General features: G+C 49.8%; 1 protein-coding gene across 1 annotated transcript; it reads left to right on the top strand.

Moving 5' to 3' along the window:
• The first annotated feature begins 379 nt into the window (after positions 1-379).
• Positions 380-1,327, top strand: LOC120656837 (RING-H2 finger protein ATL8-like). Its single transcript, XM_039935020.1, has one exon. The coding sequence runs from the start codon at positions 493-495 to the stop codon at positions 1,030-1,032; it is 540 nt and encodes a 179-aa protein (XP_039790954.1). The 5' UTR covers positions 380-492; the 3' UTR covers positions 1,033-1,327.
• Positions 1,328-14,896: the final 13,569 nt, after the last annotated feature.

Genomic DNA, 14,896 nt, shown 5'->3' with positions numbered 1-14,896 from the left:
GGGCTATTGAAACCCAAAAGGATTCCCTGCTTTCAGATGGCCCCGTTTAGTTCCCAAAATTTTTCCTATAGTACATGTAATATCGAATCTTTCGACACATGCATGAAGTATTAAATGTAGTTAAAAAACAACTAATTACACAGTATAACTGATTAGCACGAGATGAATCTTTTAAGCCTAATTAATTTATGATTGGACATTATTTGTTAAATAACAACGAAACGTGCTACAATATCTTTTCGCCAACTAAACGGGCCCAAACCACCACACAAAGCATTCTCCACTGACCTGCTGTGCCTCCGTTTCCTTTCTCTTTTTTTAAAGACCAAAAGTCACGGATCAACAGCGGCCGGCGCTCTATAAAAGCGCAACCAAACCAACCCCTTCCAACACACTTCTCACGCTGCCTGCCCAGAGCCTCTGCATCAGCCAACGACAGCAGAGCTCAGCTCGCGACTCGCGGTCTCGCGCCTTCTCCGCTAGTGCAAAGCCATGGCGAGACTACTCATCGAAGCGCCACCGGCCGGCTCGGGCGCGCCGGCGGACTCCCTCAACTCGGACATGATCCTCATCCTCGCCGGGCTGCTCTGCGCGCTCGTCTGCGTCCTCGGCCTCGGCCTCGTCGCCCGGTGCGCGTGCTCGCGGCGCTGGGCCGCGGCGGCCCGGGCGCCGCCGGGCGAGGCCGTGGCGAACAAGGGCGTCAAGGAGGTGCTGCGCTCACTGCCGACGGTCACGTACGTCCCCGACGGCAAGCCGGCGGGGGAAGGGGCGGACGAGTGCGCCATCTGCCTCGCCGAGTTCGAGGACGGCCAGGCCATGCGCGTGCTGCCGCAGTGCGGCCACGCGTTCCACGCCGCCTGCGTCGACACGTGGCTGCGCGGGCACTCCTCCTGCCCGTCCTGCCGGCGCGTGCTGGCCGCCGAGCTGCCGGCCGGCGAGCGGTGCCGCCGCTGCGGCGCGCGCCCCGGCCTCGGCATCAGCGCGCTCTGGAAGGCGCCCTGCAGCGCCGAGGGGACGACGTTCTTGGCCTAGTGCCATGCGCACTCAGTACAGGAATTGGACCCAGTGCGCAAGCTCATTGGTGAATGGTGAACTTCTTTTTTTTAGCCTTGTAGGTTCCATTCCTTTGTAGGTGTGAGACTGTGAGTAGTGATTAGCTGGGGCCTGGCAATGGGGAGGACAAAGCATCAAGATGTGTGTACCTACCTGATTGATGGATAAACATTGTCCTTGTAAATTATCTGTACATATGTGCAATGATATAAGGCTTGAATCTAGTAGTTTCTGTTGGGAGTGTCTGAATTAAATGATCATAAGTTGGACTGAAGAGGATGTGAATTCGAGTCTCGACTAACTGTTAATTCAGCTGTGCATCAGGAATGCTCGTTTGAATTTCAGTTACAGGCCGGTGTTCAAGAGAGTCAACAATCCGAAAATTGAGTCCGTATTGCAAGATCATAAAGCACTGGTCATCGCTAAGATATTCGAGTGACTTCCATTATTTTTGCGAGTTTTTTCCCCGTTTATACCATCAAAAAGGCCTGTCACCTTTTTTACAAGTAGCAGCAGTTGTCTGCAAGAAAATACAGTGCCATCTCATGATTTCTTAGGAAGCACATATATGGATATGATCACTTGATCAGAAGACTAAAGGCAAAACATCGCTTTTTTTTCTTTTGATGAGAGGAAAAGCAATAAAGCATCGGTTTTCACAATGAGCACTGATAAACAACAGTGAATCTTCCCTGCAGAGTGGTAGGGCAAATGAGAGCCGGGGGCCGAATCCTTGGAAATCTCTATCCGATCACGACCTCTCGGCCGGGTCCAAAGGAGTCAACCACGCTCCGACGCTCGCAACCTCTCTTCCACGACCACGAGCCAAAGGAAGTATGAAAAATTTAATGAGACATTTGACCGCGTGATTATAGGATGGTTACTATAACATCATTGTAGTCAATCATCAATTAATTATTGTCATTAGATTCGTCGCGAAAAGTTACATCCATCTCTGAAAAAGTTTTACCCCCTGAACTACAAAAGACTCCATACATGCGAGATTCTCTTTTCGGAAAACGTGCGCGCTAGAATGTAGCGCGATCCAAACAAAGCCCAGGTGAGCCACCATCCCAATTGAAGTGGCTCAGCCGCCTAAGCAAATGCACCATGCAAACCATAATGCTCACATGTCACTAGTTAACCAGCGTTGGAAGAAGAAAGTGTGCAGCAAGCAAACAAAAAAGGACCACACAAACACTCCTCCTGCTAGTTTCCAGTGGCCAGTGGCAGTGTTAGATCACTTGGGTCAACCAATACCTTGGCACTTGTGTATGCTGGCAAGTCAAACCAGCGAGCTAGTTTAATCCAAAAGACAATATATTTTGTGGTTTCTCATCTGCACTTTCACTCGCATCCATCCATGGATGGCGGTGCACTGACGGTTAGTGGGGTTGGTTAGGCTGATGTTGCTGAGGCGGCTGGATGAAGCCCAATCGCTCGCGAGAAGGCCAAGCTCACTCTTTTGCCTTGGCACCGTGCCAGCCAACCATGGGCACGATCAGAGTTCATATAAAAATCCCCATCTGTCGATGATGCATCTCGGAAAATTCTGGAGCCCATCTGGTGGCGTTTTTAAAACGAGATCTTCTTGAAACTTCGTTGGGCGCTCCGGCGTCGTCGGATGCTTCCTCGCGGACGGGGAAAGCGTGCCCTGATGACGACGCCGGCGGTGGAAAGGACGCCGCCACGGATGGGTGGAGACGAAGCTTCACCGGAGGAGGCGGCTGCGCACATGGGCAGGTCGCGTGCTTGGACCTTGGAGTTCGAGTTCCAAGTGTTGCCGCGCGCATTAGCTCGAGCCAGCCCTCGACCGCCCGGCTCAGCTGAGTGGCCATGGGGATTTGACCCGCGCACTGAGGCTTTTGTTAACCATATCTCCCTTCCCTGGAGCAAATGGCTGTGGCATCATTGAGGGGGGACAACGGCAGGTGTTTGTATCCTTCGCTGCGCTGCCGCGCTGGCGGCGGCTTGTTGGACCCGCGGGCAAGTTGCCGGGAGTCAACGGCTGGTTGCTCGAGCCACCGCTGGCCTGCGGCGCCATGCCATGTCGCGCACTCGTGAGCGGTGGGTTGCGTCTTGGATGGCGATGGCGAGACGAACGAGTGCATGGGGCGTCCGTTTCCCGTCGTCTTGGAGACTTTGGACATTAGAGTTACCAGGGGGTTATTTGTAAAAACATAGGGGAGTATTTGCATATAATTAGGTGGTTATTTGCATATTTTGGGGGGTAAACTGCGAAAGTTCTGTGCAGCTCCGCCGCCTCCTCCGCTGTCGGCCCGTCTCCCGCCTCGACCTCGCCGTGGTGCCCCGATCGTCTCGCCTATTCTGGTGCTCACGCCGACGCTGGCCTACATCTACCAGATAGCTCCCTACCCTCACACCGCTGCCTTGTTACGGTCCTGGGTAGAGAAATGGAAGAATCAATTAAAAACACGAAGAATCAGAGGGAATAGAGCAGAAGCAGGGAGGCAGTGAGAGGAAGAAGAACGGGATTGGGGACAAAATCTTCTATTCGGTTCATAACCGTCAGCTTACAGGAAACGAGGCCTTTATACTTGGCTATCAGGGTACAACGAGGCTTCTGCCTGATAACCACTCGGCCCAACACGGCCCACTACAATCACCCACATACACAATGCTTCTAGCCCATAAGGGTCATGACACTACTCCCCCCTTGAAACACAGCTTGACCGCAAGCTGTGGCAGCTGGGTAGCGACGATGAAGGTCATGGAGCTCTTCCCAAGTTGCTAAGGAAGCAGGTTGATCCGACCATTGCACCAACAGTTTAGTGAGTGTAGAAGACCCATGCAGGACTACTCTGGAGTCCAAAACTGCTACTGGGGAAGGTGGATCAGTACAATCATCAGGAATAGCTGAAAGATCAGAAGTAACTTGGGTGTGTGGAGGCACAAATTTCTTCAACTGGGACACGTGCACCACATTATGAATCTTGGAGTCCTTGGGCAGATCCAGCTTGTACGCGACCTTGCCCACACGTTGTAAAATGCGAAAGGGACCAAAGAACCGGAATGATAACTTGTGATTTACTCGAGTGGCTACTGATGACTGAATGTAGGGCTGCAGCTTAAGGAAAACCATCTCACCAGGTGTAAATTCTCTTTCAGAACGTCCCTTATCAGCTTGATGCTTCATTCTTTGTTGGGCTCTATGCAACTGCTGTTGTATTAAAGCAGTCAGTAACTCCCTCTCTTTCAACCATTGTTCCAGATCCGGCACAGAACAAGTGTCCAGATTGTCAATGCCAAAATGCCGCGGGGGATGATCATATAAGACCTCAAACGGTGAGAGTTGCAAGGCTGAATGAAACGAGGTATTATACCAGTATTCTGCAAGTGGAAGCCATCTGGACCATTGCTTTGGACAGGGATGTACAGTACACCTCAGAAAACCCTCCAGACATTGATTGAGTCTTTCGGTTTGGCCATCCGTTTGAGGGTGGTAAGAAGAGCTCATGAGCAATTGTGTGTTAGACAGCTTGAAAAGTTGTTGCCAAACATGGCTAGTGAAAATCTTGTCTCGATCTGAAATGATGGCCGTAGGTAAACCATGCAGTTTGTACACATTGCTCATAAAGGCTTGAGCCACTTGCAGTGCTGAGAAAGGATGAGAGAGAGCTATAAAATGCCCATACTTTGTGAACTTGTCCACCACAACCAAGATCACATCATGCTTGTAAGATAATGGCAAACCCTCAATGAAGTCCATGCTGACTACTGACCAAGGTGCAGTAGGTACTGGCAAGGGTTGGAGTAAACCTGGTGTTTTGACATGTTCTACTTTGGCTTGCTGACACACTGCACACTGTTGCACAAAGGTTCTGATTGTTGCTTTCATCTTGGGCCAGGCAAATAATACTTTAATCCGATGATAGGTTGCATGAAAACCAGAGTGGCCTCCAATGCCACTGCTGTGCATGGCTTGCATCACATGCTGTTGGGCTAATTCATTACGACCTACCCAAACTCTGCCCTTAAACCGAATCAGTCCCTCCACTAGGGTAAATCCTCTGTCATTGGAGGAATGAACAGACAATTCTGTGCGGAGCTGTTTATCCTGAGCATTATCATGGTAACCTTGCATCAGGTTATCCTGCCAGGCAGGTGTGCAGAAGGACACAGTCATAAGAGATTCTGACACTGGACATCTTGACAAAGCATCTGCAGCAGCATTAGAGATACTTTTCTTGTACACAATCTTGTACTGAAGGTCCATAAGCTTGAGCAAGGCCTTGTGTTGCAATTTGGTGTGGACCCTTTGCTTAGTCAAGTAGAGCAAGCTTTTGTGATCTATTCTGATTAAGAGTTCCCTGTGCTGTAAATATGGGCGCCACTTTTCAACTGCCATGAGGATGGCCATGCACTCTTTCTCATATGTAGAGAGGGCTTGATTCTTTGCACATAATGGTTTGCTCAGATAAGCCACTGGATGGCCATCTTGCATAAGGACAGCTCCTAGACCATAATCACAAGCATCTGTTTCCAAAATGAAGGTCTTGGTGAAATCAGGGATAGCCAAGACTGGAGCTTCAACCAAGGCTTTTTTCAGTAGCTGAAAGGCTTCATCTGTCATAGAGGTCCACACAAAGGGTGTCCCCTTCTTGAGCAACAAGGTGAGAGGCCGAGATATCATGCCATAGTGCCTGATAAATTTCCTATAATATCCAATAAGCCCAAGAAAACCCCTGAGTTGCTTCAAATTGGTAGGTGTTGGCCACTGTTGAACAGCAACTATTTTGGAGGGCTCTGTAGATACACCTGCTGCAGAGATGCAGTGGCCCAGATATTCAATGTGTTGTTGGGCAACAGAGCACTTGGAAAGCTTGATGAAAAACTAGTGTTGGTGAATAGTGTCAAACAAAGTGGTCAGCAACTGCAAATGCTCCTCTAGTGTAGCAGAATATACCAATATGTCATCCATGAAGACTAGGACTCCTTTTCTGAGCACAGGTTCAAATATTTGGTTCATAATACTCTGGAATGTAGCAGGGGCATTGGTAAGCCCAAAAGGCATTACCATAAACTCATAAAGGCCCTGAATGTTGTCTTGTGTTCATCTCCATGAGAAATTCTGATTTGGTGATACCCAGATCTGAAGTCCAACTTAGAAAACCAGTGAGCTCCAGCCAATTCATCAATTAATTCATCAACAATTGGAAGTGGGTGCTTGTTCTTGACTGTAATGCTATTCAGATGTCGATAATCTACACATAATCTCTAGGTACCATCTTTTTTCTTAACTAGTAAAACAGGAGATGCATAAGGACTAGAGCTTGACCTGATTACTCCTTGTTTGATCATCTCAGTAAGCTGTCTCTCTATCTCTGTCTTCTGTGATGGGGCGTATCTATATGGCCTTACATTTACTAGTTGAGCTCCAGGGATCAAAGTGATGTTATGATCACAGTGCCTGACAGGTGAAAGAGTGGATGGTTCCTAGAAAAGATGAGTGTACCGAGAGAGAAGTTGCTCCACTTCTGGTATTGGGTGCTGAATAGCTGTAGGAGTCACAGCATGTATGCTTGGATTCTGGGTATCTGCCTGTGTGCTGGCAGTAATTTGCTTGAGCTGAATGCAATGTGTAATAGCTCCTCATCTGATCATCCCTTTGAGCTTTCCCAGACTAATAGCAGAATACTTTGTGGTTGTATTAGAGACTCCGCACAATTTAATCCTGGTACCTTGATGAGTGAATTTCATCACTTTTTCCTTCCAATTGACCCACATGGGACTAGACTCTTCCAACCAGTTGGCCCCAAGTATCATATCATAACATTGTAGTGGAAGAACTCCTGGATTAACCGAGAATAAATGTCCTTGTGTTCCCCAGCACAGGTCAGGGACTCTTCATGTGCAGGACATAGGGCTACCATCAGCCGCTATGAATGTAGCTACATCACAGTGTTGAATAGGTTGCTGCAGTTTGTTGGCCAATTGTTCACTAATAAACGTGGCCACACTGCCGGAATCCACAAGAATCAAGACTTCCTGATTGCCAACTCGGCCATTCAGTCTCATGGTTCTTCGCTTGATGGAGGGCTGGTCACCCACAGCCATCACCATATCAGGTTCAGAGTCCCCCTCACTGTCCACTGTCTCAATGTCATCAGACTGATCCAGAGCATCAAGAACTTCCTCGATAACATGAAGGGCGGCCTGTGGAGGACACTTGTGGTTGTGACCCCACTTCTCACCACACTTGTAGCACAAACCATTCTTCCTTCTGTAAGCCATTAGTGTTTTCAGTTTATCTTCAGAGTCCCCTTTGTCAGACTTGGGTTTACTGATGACCTGCTTATCTGGAGTACTGAACTTGGCTTTGTCAGTAGAGACTTGAGGACGATACTGAGGCTTTTGGTAGTCCTTGGACACAGATCTTCGCTTGGAATGATCTAATTCCTCTTCTTGGAGCATAGCCAGAGCACTAGCCTTCAGAACATCAGCAGGTTGATGGAGAGCAATGACAGAACGGATTTCCTCAGTTAATCCTCCCAGAAACCGAGAAACAAAGTATGTATCATCATACGCTGGATTATATAACAGAATGCCATGAGATAACTCCTCAAATCTAGCCAAATATTCCGAAACCGATCCTATCTGACACAATGAATCCAGCTGGCGGAGGAGGAACTGGTACTGGTCCTTGTCAAATTGGGTGAAAACTGCAGTGCAGAACTACTCCCAATCCAACACACGACCACGCCGCTCAAATGTATGGAGCCACGCCGCTGCTGAACCTCTGAAATTGAGAGCCGCGAATCGGGTCTTCAGCTAGTCGCTCACCGCATAGACCTCGAAATACATTTCACACTGGTCACGCCACAGTCTGGGATTGTCGCCATGAAATTTCGGGAACTCGATCTTCGGAAGCGGAGCAGAGCGCCCCGATCCCTCCCGATGTCCATCATGCGAACTCAAATGAGGGGAGATAGGGTCAGGAACCATTCCCGTGACCGGGCGTGGCGGATGGGCACCGAGGATCCCACCGCCAACATCCCGGTGGCGATTATCATCGTGGTGCCCACGGGGCCGCTCCTCGGTTGACACAGGTGGGCGCGTCACCGGCGGGGGAGCCAAGTTAAGATCGAGGGGATTCGTCCACCTCGACGGTTGGTGTGGAGGCGCTGTAGCTGGTCGCGATGAGTACATAGGCGGCGGGTTGGGGAAGGGCGCGGACTCGAGGTGATGAAGCCTTGACGCCAAGCGCTCAGACTGGGCGAGCAGCTTGTCGGTGGCGTCTTCCGCCGCAGTCTTCCTGACCTCAAGGCTGGTCAGCTTGTCCAGGGCTTGCGACACCAGCGTCTCAAAGCTGCTGAACTTCATCGCGAGATCCTCCATGGAGGTCGCCATCTGGGCCTCGAACTTAGTGGGTTTCCGAGGCGCTAGAGCGAGGTCGTCGGCGGCAAAGAGCTCGCACGGAACGAGCACCAAACGTTCCCGTACTAAACCTAAGCGGCGCGCGCGGGGTGGTCGGCGGCGCCGGACTGGCTAACCGCCGATTTGCGGTGGCCGCCGCCGACTGAAAGTCGGTGGGCGGGGCGAGGACGCCGGAGTAGGATCGAATCCGGCAGAGCAGACCAAGGACGCGGGGGAGGCGGCCCAGGTCGGGAACGAACTCGGCGACGAAATGTGAACCGAATCGAGAAACAGGGGATCGGAAAAAAAAGATGGCGGAATTTCTGATACTAAGATCAGAAGGAGGCTCTGGTACCAATTGTTACGGTCCCGGGTAGAGAAATGGAAGAATCAATCAAGAACACAAAGAATCAGAGGGAATAGAGCAGAAGCAGGGAGGCAGCGAGAGGAAGAAGAACGGGATCGGGGACAGAATCTTCTATTCGGTTCATAACCGTCAGCTTACAGGAAACGAGGCCTTTATACTTTGCTCTCGGGGTACAATGAGGCTTCTTCCTGATAACCACTCGGCCCAACACGGCCCACTACAATCACCCACGTACACAATGCTTCTGGCCCATAAGGGTCATGACACGCCAATGATCGATCGCCCCTGCCGCTCATCCCTCACGGCTCTCTACAGCCGGTATGGCTGGGCAGAAAACCCGATACCCGAAATCCGAACCCGAAAAACCCGAGTCCGAACCCGAAAAACCCGAGCCCGAAAAACCCGAACCCTAATCCGGGTTTCAACCGACGGTACCCGAAATTAATACGGGTAATTCGGGTATTGAGCCACGGTACCCGAAATACCCGAAAAACCCGAAATATAGCCCAGCCCAAATATGTTTGTTCATTGTTGATTTGTTGCAGCCCAACCCACCAGAGCCCACCACGGCACCACGCCACCATCCTAATTCCTAACCCTAACCAAGCGCCCCCAGCCCCCACGCAGTCCCGCACGGCCGCACCCCTGCAGTCCCACACGGCCGCACGCCCGCACGACACGACCATGGCCGGCGACGGCAGCGGGAGCGACCATGGCCTACGACGGCGCGGGCACGGGAGGGGCGTGGGAGGAGGAGGGGGCCTCAGCCGTGGGGATCTGCACATCCGGTGGTGCACGGGCGTGCAGCGGCCGGTGGGCGTGGGGGATTCGACAGACCCCAGCCGCCCAGCGCAGCGCCCCGCCGCCGCCCGCCACGCCGCAGCGCGGAGCCCAGCCGGGAGCCGGCCACCGCGACACCGCCCAGCGCCCACCGGCAGCGCGACGGCCTCCTCGAGCTCCCAGCAATCGGCATCTAGTGCCCGGCGGTGCTGCAATCAGGGGCAAGGGCTTCTCTGGCCGGGAAGACGAGTGAAGAACGGCACCAGCGACGGAGGAATCTTCCAATGTATGTCCAAGATCCAAGAACTCAGCTTCTCGTTCCTCTTCTATCTCGGGTAGATCGGGTAAACCCGAACCCGAATTTTCGGGTACCCGAATTTTCGGGTTTTGAATATTTCCAGCGAATTTCGGGTTTCAGTTTTCAAAACCCGAAATTTTTAAAACCCGAAAAACCCAACCCGAAATTTTCGGGTAACCCGAATGCCCAGCCATAACAGCCGGCGGCTGCCTGCACCACTCGCGCCGCTGCGACAACTCCGGTTGATCTGTTAGCCGCCTCTTCCCCGTCGGCACCCTTCTAAAATCCAGGCTTGGGCCTTGCCTCTATCAAGCCTCAACCTCCATATCTCTCCTGCAACCTCATTGGTTGGGCCACGCATGGCGCTGTAGGCTCTCCTCTCTCTCATGCGCCAGAATGCTGCATCGTCGACCATAGGCAACCAGCTCGATCTCTAGTCGAAGATGAGGACCATTTTTTTGAAAAGAAGCCTGCCATGGATTTCAACAAACTTGTGAATGAAGCACTCAATTCACTTGTAGAACATTGCTGAATTCACTGAATGATTCGAGTTGCAGAATAACCACATGACAGATCACATAGTGGTTCCCTTGCGGTGAATGGAGCAGAAAATCCCCAGCACGATGTTTGCAAGCCTCGGAAGGAGAACCATGCGTCCCTCTCCCGATCCTCCCGTTCCGCCCTCACCGAACACCTCGCCGGCACTTCTCATGCCGGCGACTACTCCCACCCAGCAGCCTAGCGCCCGCTCGCCTCTCTGCGAGGACGCGCTAGATCTACACTACGACTCTAGCCCCAGCTCGGTAGAGGCTTCCCCACTGCCCAAGACAAGACAAGACAAGACGATGATGCATTGAAGACGGATGGCGCCATTGATGACCGGCGTTCGAGGGTTTCCCGGGCTGAGGGCGGCGGCACAGCCAGGGAGACCTGGGCACTACGCTCGACTGTCTTTAAGCCGGCGGGTCATCGTGTATCCTACAAAAAAGCCCTGCTACGACCAAAGACATTCAAGCGGCGCACCAATCAGGAGCGGACCAAGACTGGCGAATTCAAGTGGACCGAGGTAGGTGACAGGAGAGGAAAGGAGGTCGCTCGACGCAGTGTCTGGGGACGGCTTGAACCACAGCGTGTTTGTGCTCACCAACGCCTAGGGCATCGCGTGAACACCATTCACGACAGGCTCGGCCCCCAGCCCGCACCCTGCAACTTCCTTGAGCTCCTCCGCGCGAGAGCTGACGGCCGCTGCTTCAACTGTTTCGCCTCCGATCACCGCATTGCCCAGTGCCGCGACCCGCCGAGGTGCGTGCTCTGCTCGCGGTCGGGGCACAGGGCACGCTACTGCACTCGTGCACTGGGCTCGCGCGGCTTGGGGCAATTCCGCTGCTACGCCGACTATCGTTCCTCCACTTGCGGGGCGGACCGGCGACAACAAGAAGATGGAGCCCCTGCTTGACCCCATCCGGGGCGCGCTGGAGAGGCGGCCTGAGCGGGTGACCGCCTGCACGGTGTGGACGGGACAGCTTCGTGCGGCAGAGCACGATGTCACCACTCTTTCTCTCGTCGCGGTCCAGCTGGACGCTCGCGTGTGGCTGACGTGCGAGACCGTGCGCCGGGATGTTATCCATCAGCTTCGCATCCCGGAGCACGAGCTGACGGTCGTCCGGCTGAAGCCGGCGACGTCCCTCCTCCGTTTTCTGAGCCCCCAGCTGCGCAACGAGGCTCTGGCGGCGTGTGTGCTCTCTGTGGGCCGCATCGGCCTGCGCGTGATGCCGTGGACGAAACAGGTGAATGCTATGTCCAGTTCCCTGTGCTTTTGCGTTTGTGTCTGTCTTGAGGGTGTTCCTAGGCATGGCCTATTAGAATTTCCAGGATCAACTAGCAGTAGATCGAATGAGTAAACACTTTAACCTTGCTGGTAGCCATCTCTGTTTGCCATGGCGCCGCCGTAGATGCGCCGGAGTGGCTGATGAAGCTCCCCATGGCGTCGGGGCTCGAGGACGACGAACTCGGAGTCGAGGTGGACGATGGTGGTGCTGTGGCGGCGGCTTCCCATCGCTTCAGCGCCCCCTCTCTAGATCGGATTAGGGTTAGGATGGTGGGAATAGTGGCGGCGACGAACCTCGTGTCTAGAGCCACCAACCCCACCTCTCTCTTTTATATGGCACTGCGCGATGGGGGCCCACCAGCCGTGTTGGGCTGGGCGTCCCCGATCAGGACGCAAGTCAAGGGCCCAGTTGGCCGTTGGGCCAACTGGTGGAGATCAATCCAACATTCTCCCCCTTGATCTCACCTTATTCTTTCAACTTTATATCTTTTATTCCTTTTCACATTTCATCACAGATTAATGCATAGAGCAGCTTCATCGTCACGATCAGTTGCCAATAGATTCAACAGCTACAATACACGTCTCTGTTCTAAAACAGATCCTTTAACTTTGGGCCATTTATCGTCCGGAAAACATAGGCTATACCATAAACCCATGTCGACTGTGTGTTCTCTGTACACACTGGGCGGCAAGCCTTCAGCAAGCAGATCCACAGACACTTTCTGTCATTTATACTCACAATGCATTTCATCATGATTCTGGACTTTCTCCTTTACAACGTATAACTTTGTGTCAATGTGTTTGGCACCACACTTGACTCGTTGTCATAGGAGCAAACTACTTTAATGGTTATTGTTGTTGTCAACCATTATCAACTCCGGGTACAGGTTCCCTTAACCATTTTGCCTGTCCCTCGGCCTCGTATCATGCTATACCATGTCTTTGCATCACATTGATGATAATTGTTTCATTTTTGGAGCTTTTCCACACAAAACCTCCAAGTGTGAAAGTTAGCGACAATTGTGGATTTCGCTACACATTTCACAAGTTCTATTTTTGTACTCACAACCTTTTGAGAGTACTTGATCTTTCCAACTTAGCATGAGGCCGATATTCTCAATTTCACTCCAGTGATCTATATCTGGATTGAACTTTTGCCAAAATAACCCGGATACACAAAAAATGTCAGGGTAAGTTCTTTTCTTGCGCGCTTACAATGCTTTCAGCAGCTGGAGCATTTAGAACTATTTCCATTTCACATTGGTTCCTGGAACACTAAAGTTCCCAAAACTATTACCCTTGACGATAGGAACAGGCATAAGTTTATTCATATGCATACTTCATTTCTTTAGAATCTTTTCCAAGTATGCCTTTGTTGTAACCATAATACCCCTTCCTTTTATCTTGATGTGTTTCAATTCGTAGAATGAAAACCCATCACCAAGATCAAAATTTGAGGACAAGAGTTCTTTATCTATAACAATATATTAACACCACCACTAGAAAGTAGGATGTTATCTTTATTTAAGATGTGGAAATCAGATTCCCATTCTTTAACTTTTCTTAAAAGTTATTGTCCTCCTCAATCTCTTGGAAACCCAAAATTTCATACTGTTTCATTTAAACTTTAGATACCACCGTCTCGTGGCTTTCTTCAATTCATAAATGAATTTACTATTTGTGATATCCCGTATGTTCTTTCTTCTCTTTCACTAAAACTTTTATCACAAATTTTGCTTTATATCTTTCAACATTCCCTCTAGAGTCACATTGCATTTTATAGGTCCATTATAACCTACTGTGATGGCTCTTTTAGGAATCACTTCTTTTTCCATGACCTTAACCCATGGAATTCTCGTAACTCTTCAAATGGGGTGGAATCAACATCCATTTGATTTTCTTTACTTTGTATAGGGCTGTTGTTGCTCCTTATTTGCCAAACGGCAATAGACTAATGAGATCCTGCATAACAAGATCCTTCTTTACTTTATTCATTTTCTTTAAGAGCTAACAACATGTGTTGTATACAACATCAGCACGTATGAGAAATTTGCTGTTCTCGAATCATCGAAGTGGACACGAATTCCCACTTCTCTTCAAGTCTTAGATCTCTACATGCCATGCTCCCCCAGATTTTGCCATCTTTTAAAGATGGCTATCAATAAATCTCTTTGTTTGGGTTCTGTCTGTTAAAAATTTTATATGTGCTCTGTAAGTATCATCTTACTATCTTTGAGGGCCGTCCAGCATAAATACTGGAATTTAACTATTTCTTTACATAGAGGTATCAGTATAGTGACCGTTGTACTCCCCCTGACAGTCACATTCATTCTTTAATAGATCATCTCTTGCTTTCAATGCATAGTACGCATCATAAAGTGTAGGGAAGTATCTTTCTTAACTGTTTCACATTTCTCCCCCCCCCTCGAAATGTGGCATGAACTTTTCTGCCACAATTTCGAAATCTATTCATAACTCTTGTGAATGAGGAAACTTTTATTACTTCATCCACATGATTACGTCATGCAGGACAAAGTAATTTCTTAATTCGTATGGGAGCACTTTTTCCACATTTCACTTCGAGAACTCAGCAGAGTGCTTTATGACCAGTAATTTAGCGAGTCACGCTCGCGTATCAACCTTATCTTGAGGTTCGTATGTAACTTTCTATTCTTCTTAAACTCATTGAGTGCTTAATCACTGTGACACAATAGAAGTGTCCGATCAATTCTAGAATGGCAAAGCTACTCCAAACTTTTCTCCCAGTGTGGGATAAACCAGTACATGAGTCATCACAACTTTCTCCCGTCATGCAGAATTAGCACTATGCCAACTTTATCCCGTCATGCGGGTTATTTCATACTTTTCCAAACAAAATTGTTAGAATCGGTTCATATCAAATTCAGAAATAAATCTGAATATTCCATGACACATATGCTTAATCCGACGTTGGTCAAATTAAACATGTATTGACTTATCACAACTTTGAATGAACTCAAAATGAATTCTTCTTGATAGAGGGTACATAAGAGACATTTCTCAAAATGAACTCTTATTGCTTTATCTACTCTTCTTGGATAAATATCCTGAGTACTTTTCCTGTCAAGCCGTTTTTTTACGGAGAATATATTCTCTTATGTAATGACCTTATTTCCTTCTGAGTCACAAGTACCCAGTTCATTGTCTTTCGTCC

The sequence above is a fragment of the Panicum virgatum genome, chromosome 1N (assembly GCF_016808335.1).
Source record: "Panicum virgatum strain AP13 chromosome 1N, P.virgatum_v5, whole genome shotgun sequence".
Classification (NCBI taxonomy): domain Eukaryota; kingdom Viridiplantae; phylum Streptophyta; class Magnoliopsida; order Poales; family Poaceae; genus Panicum; species Panicum virgatum.
The sequence above is the reverse complement of the archived record's forward strand: the minus strand, read 5'-3'. Positions and strand labels throughout refer to the sequence as shown.

Bases quoted from the DNA above. Each gene is read 5' to 3' on its own strand.
- LOC120656837 (XM_039935020.1), top strand. From the start codon at position 493: ATGGCGAGACTACTCATCGAAGCGCCACCGGCCGGCTCGGGCGCGCCG.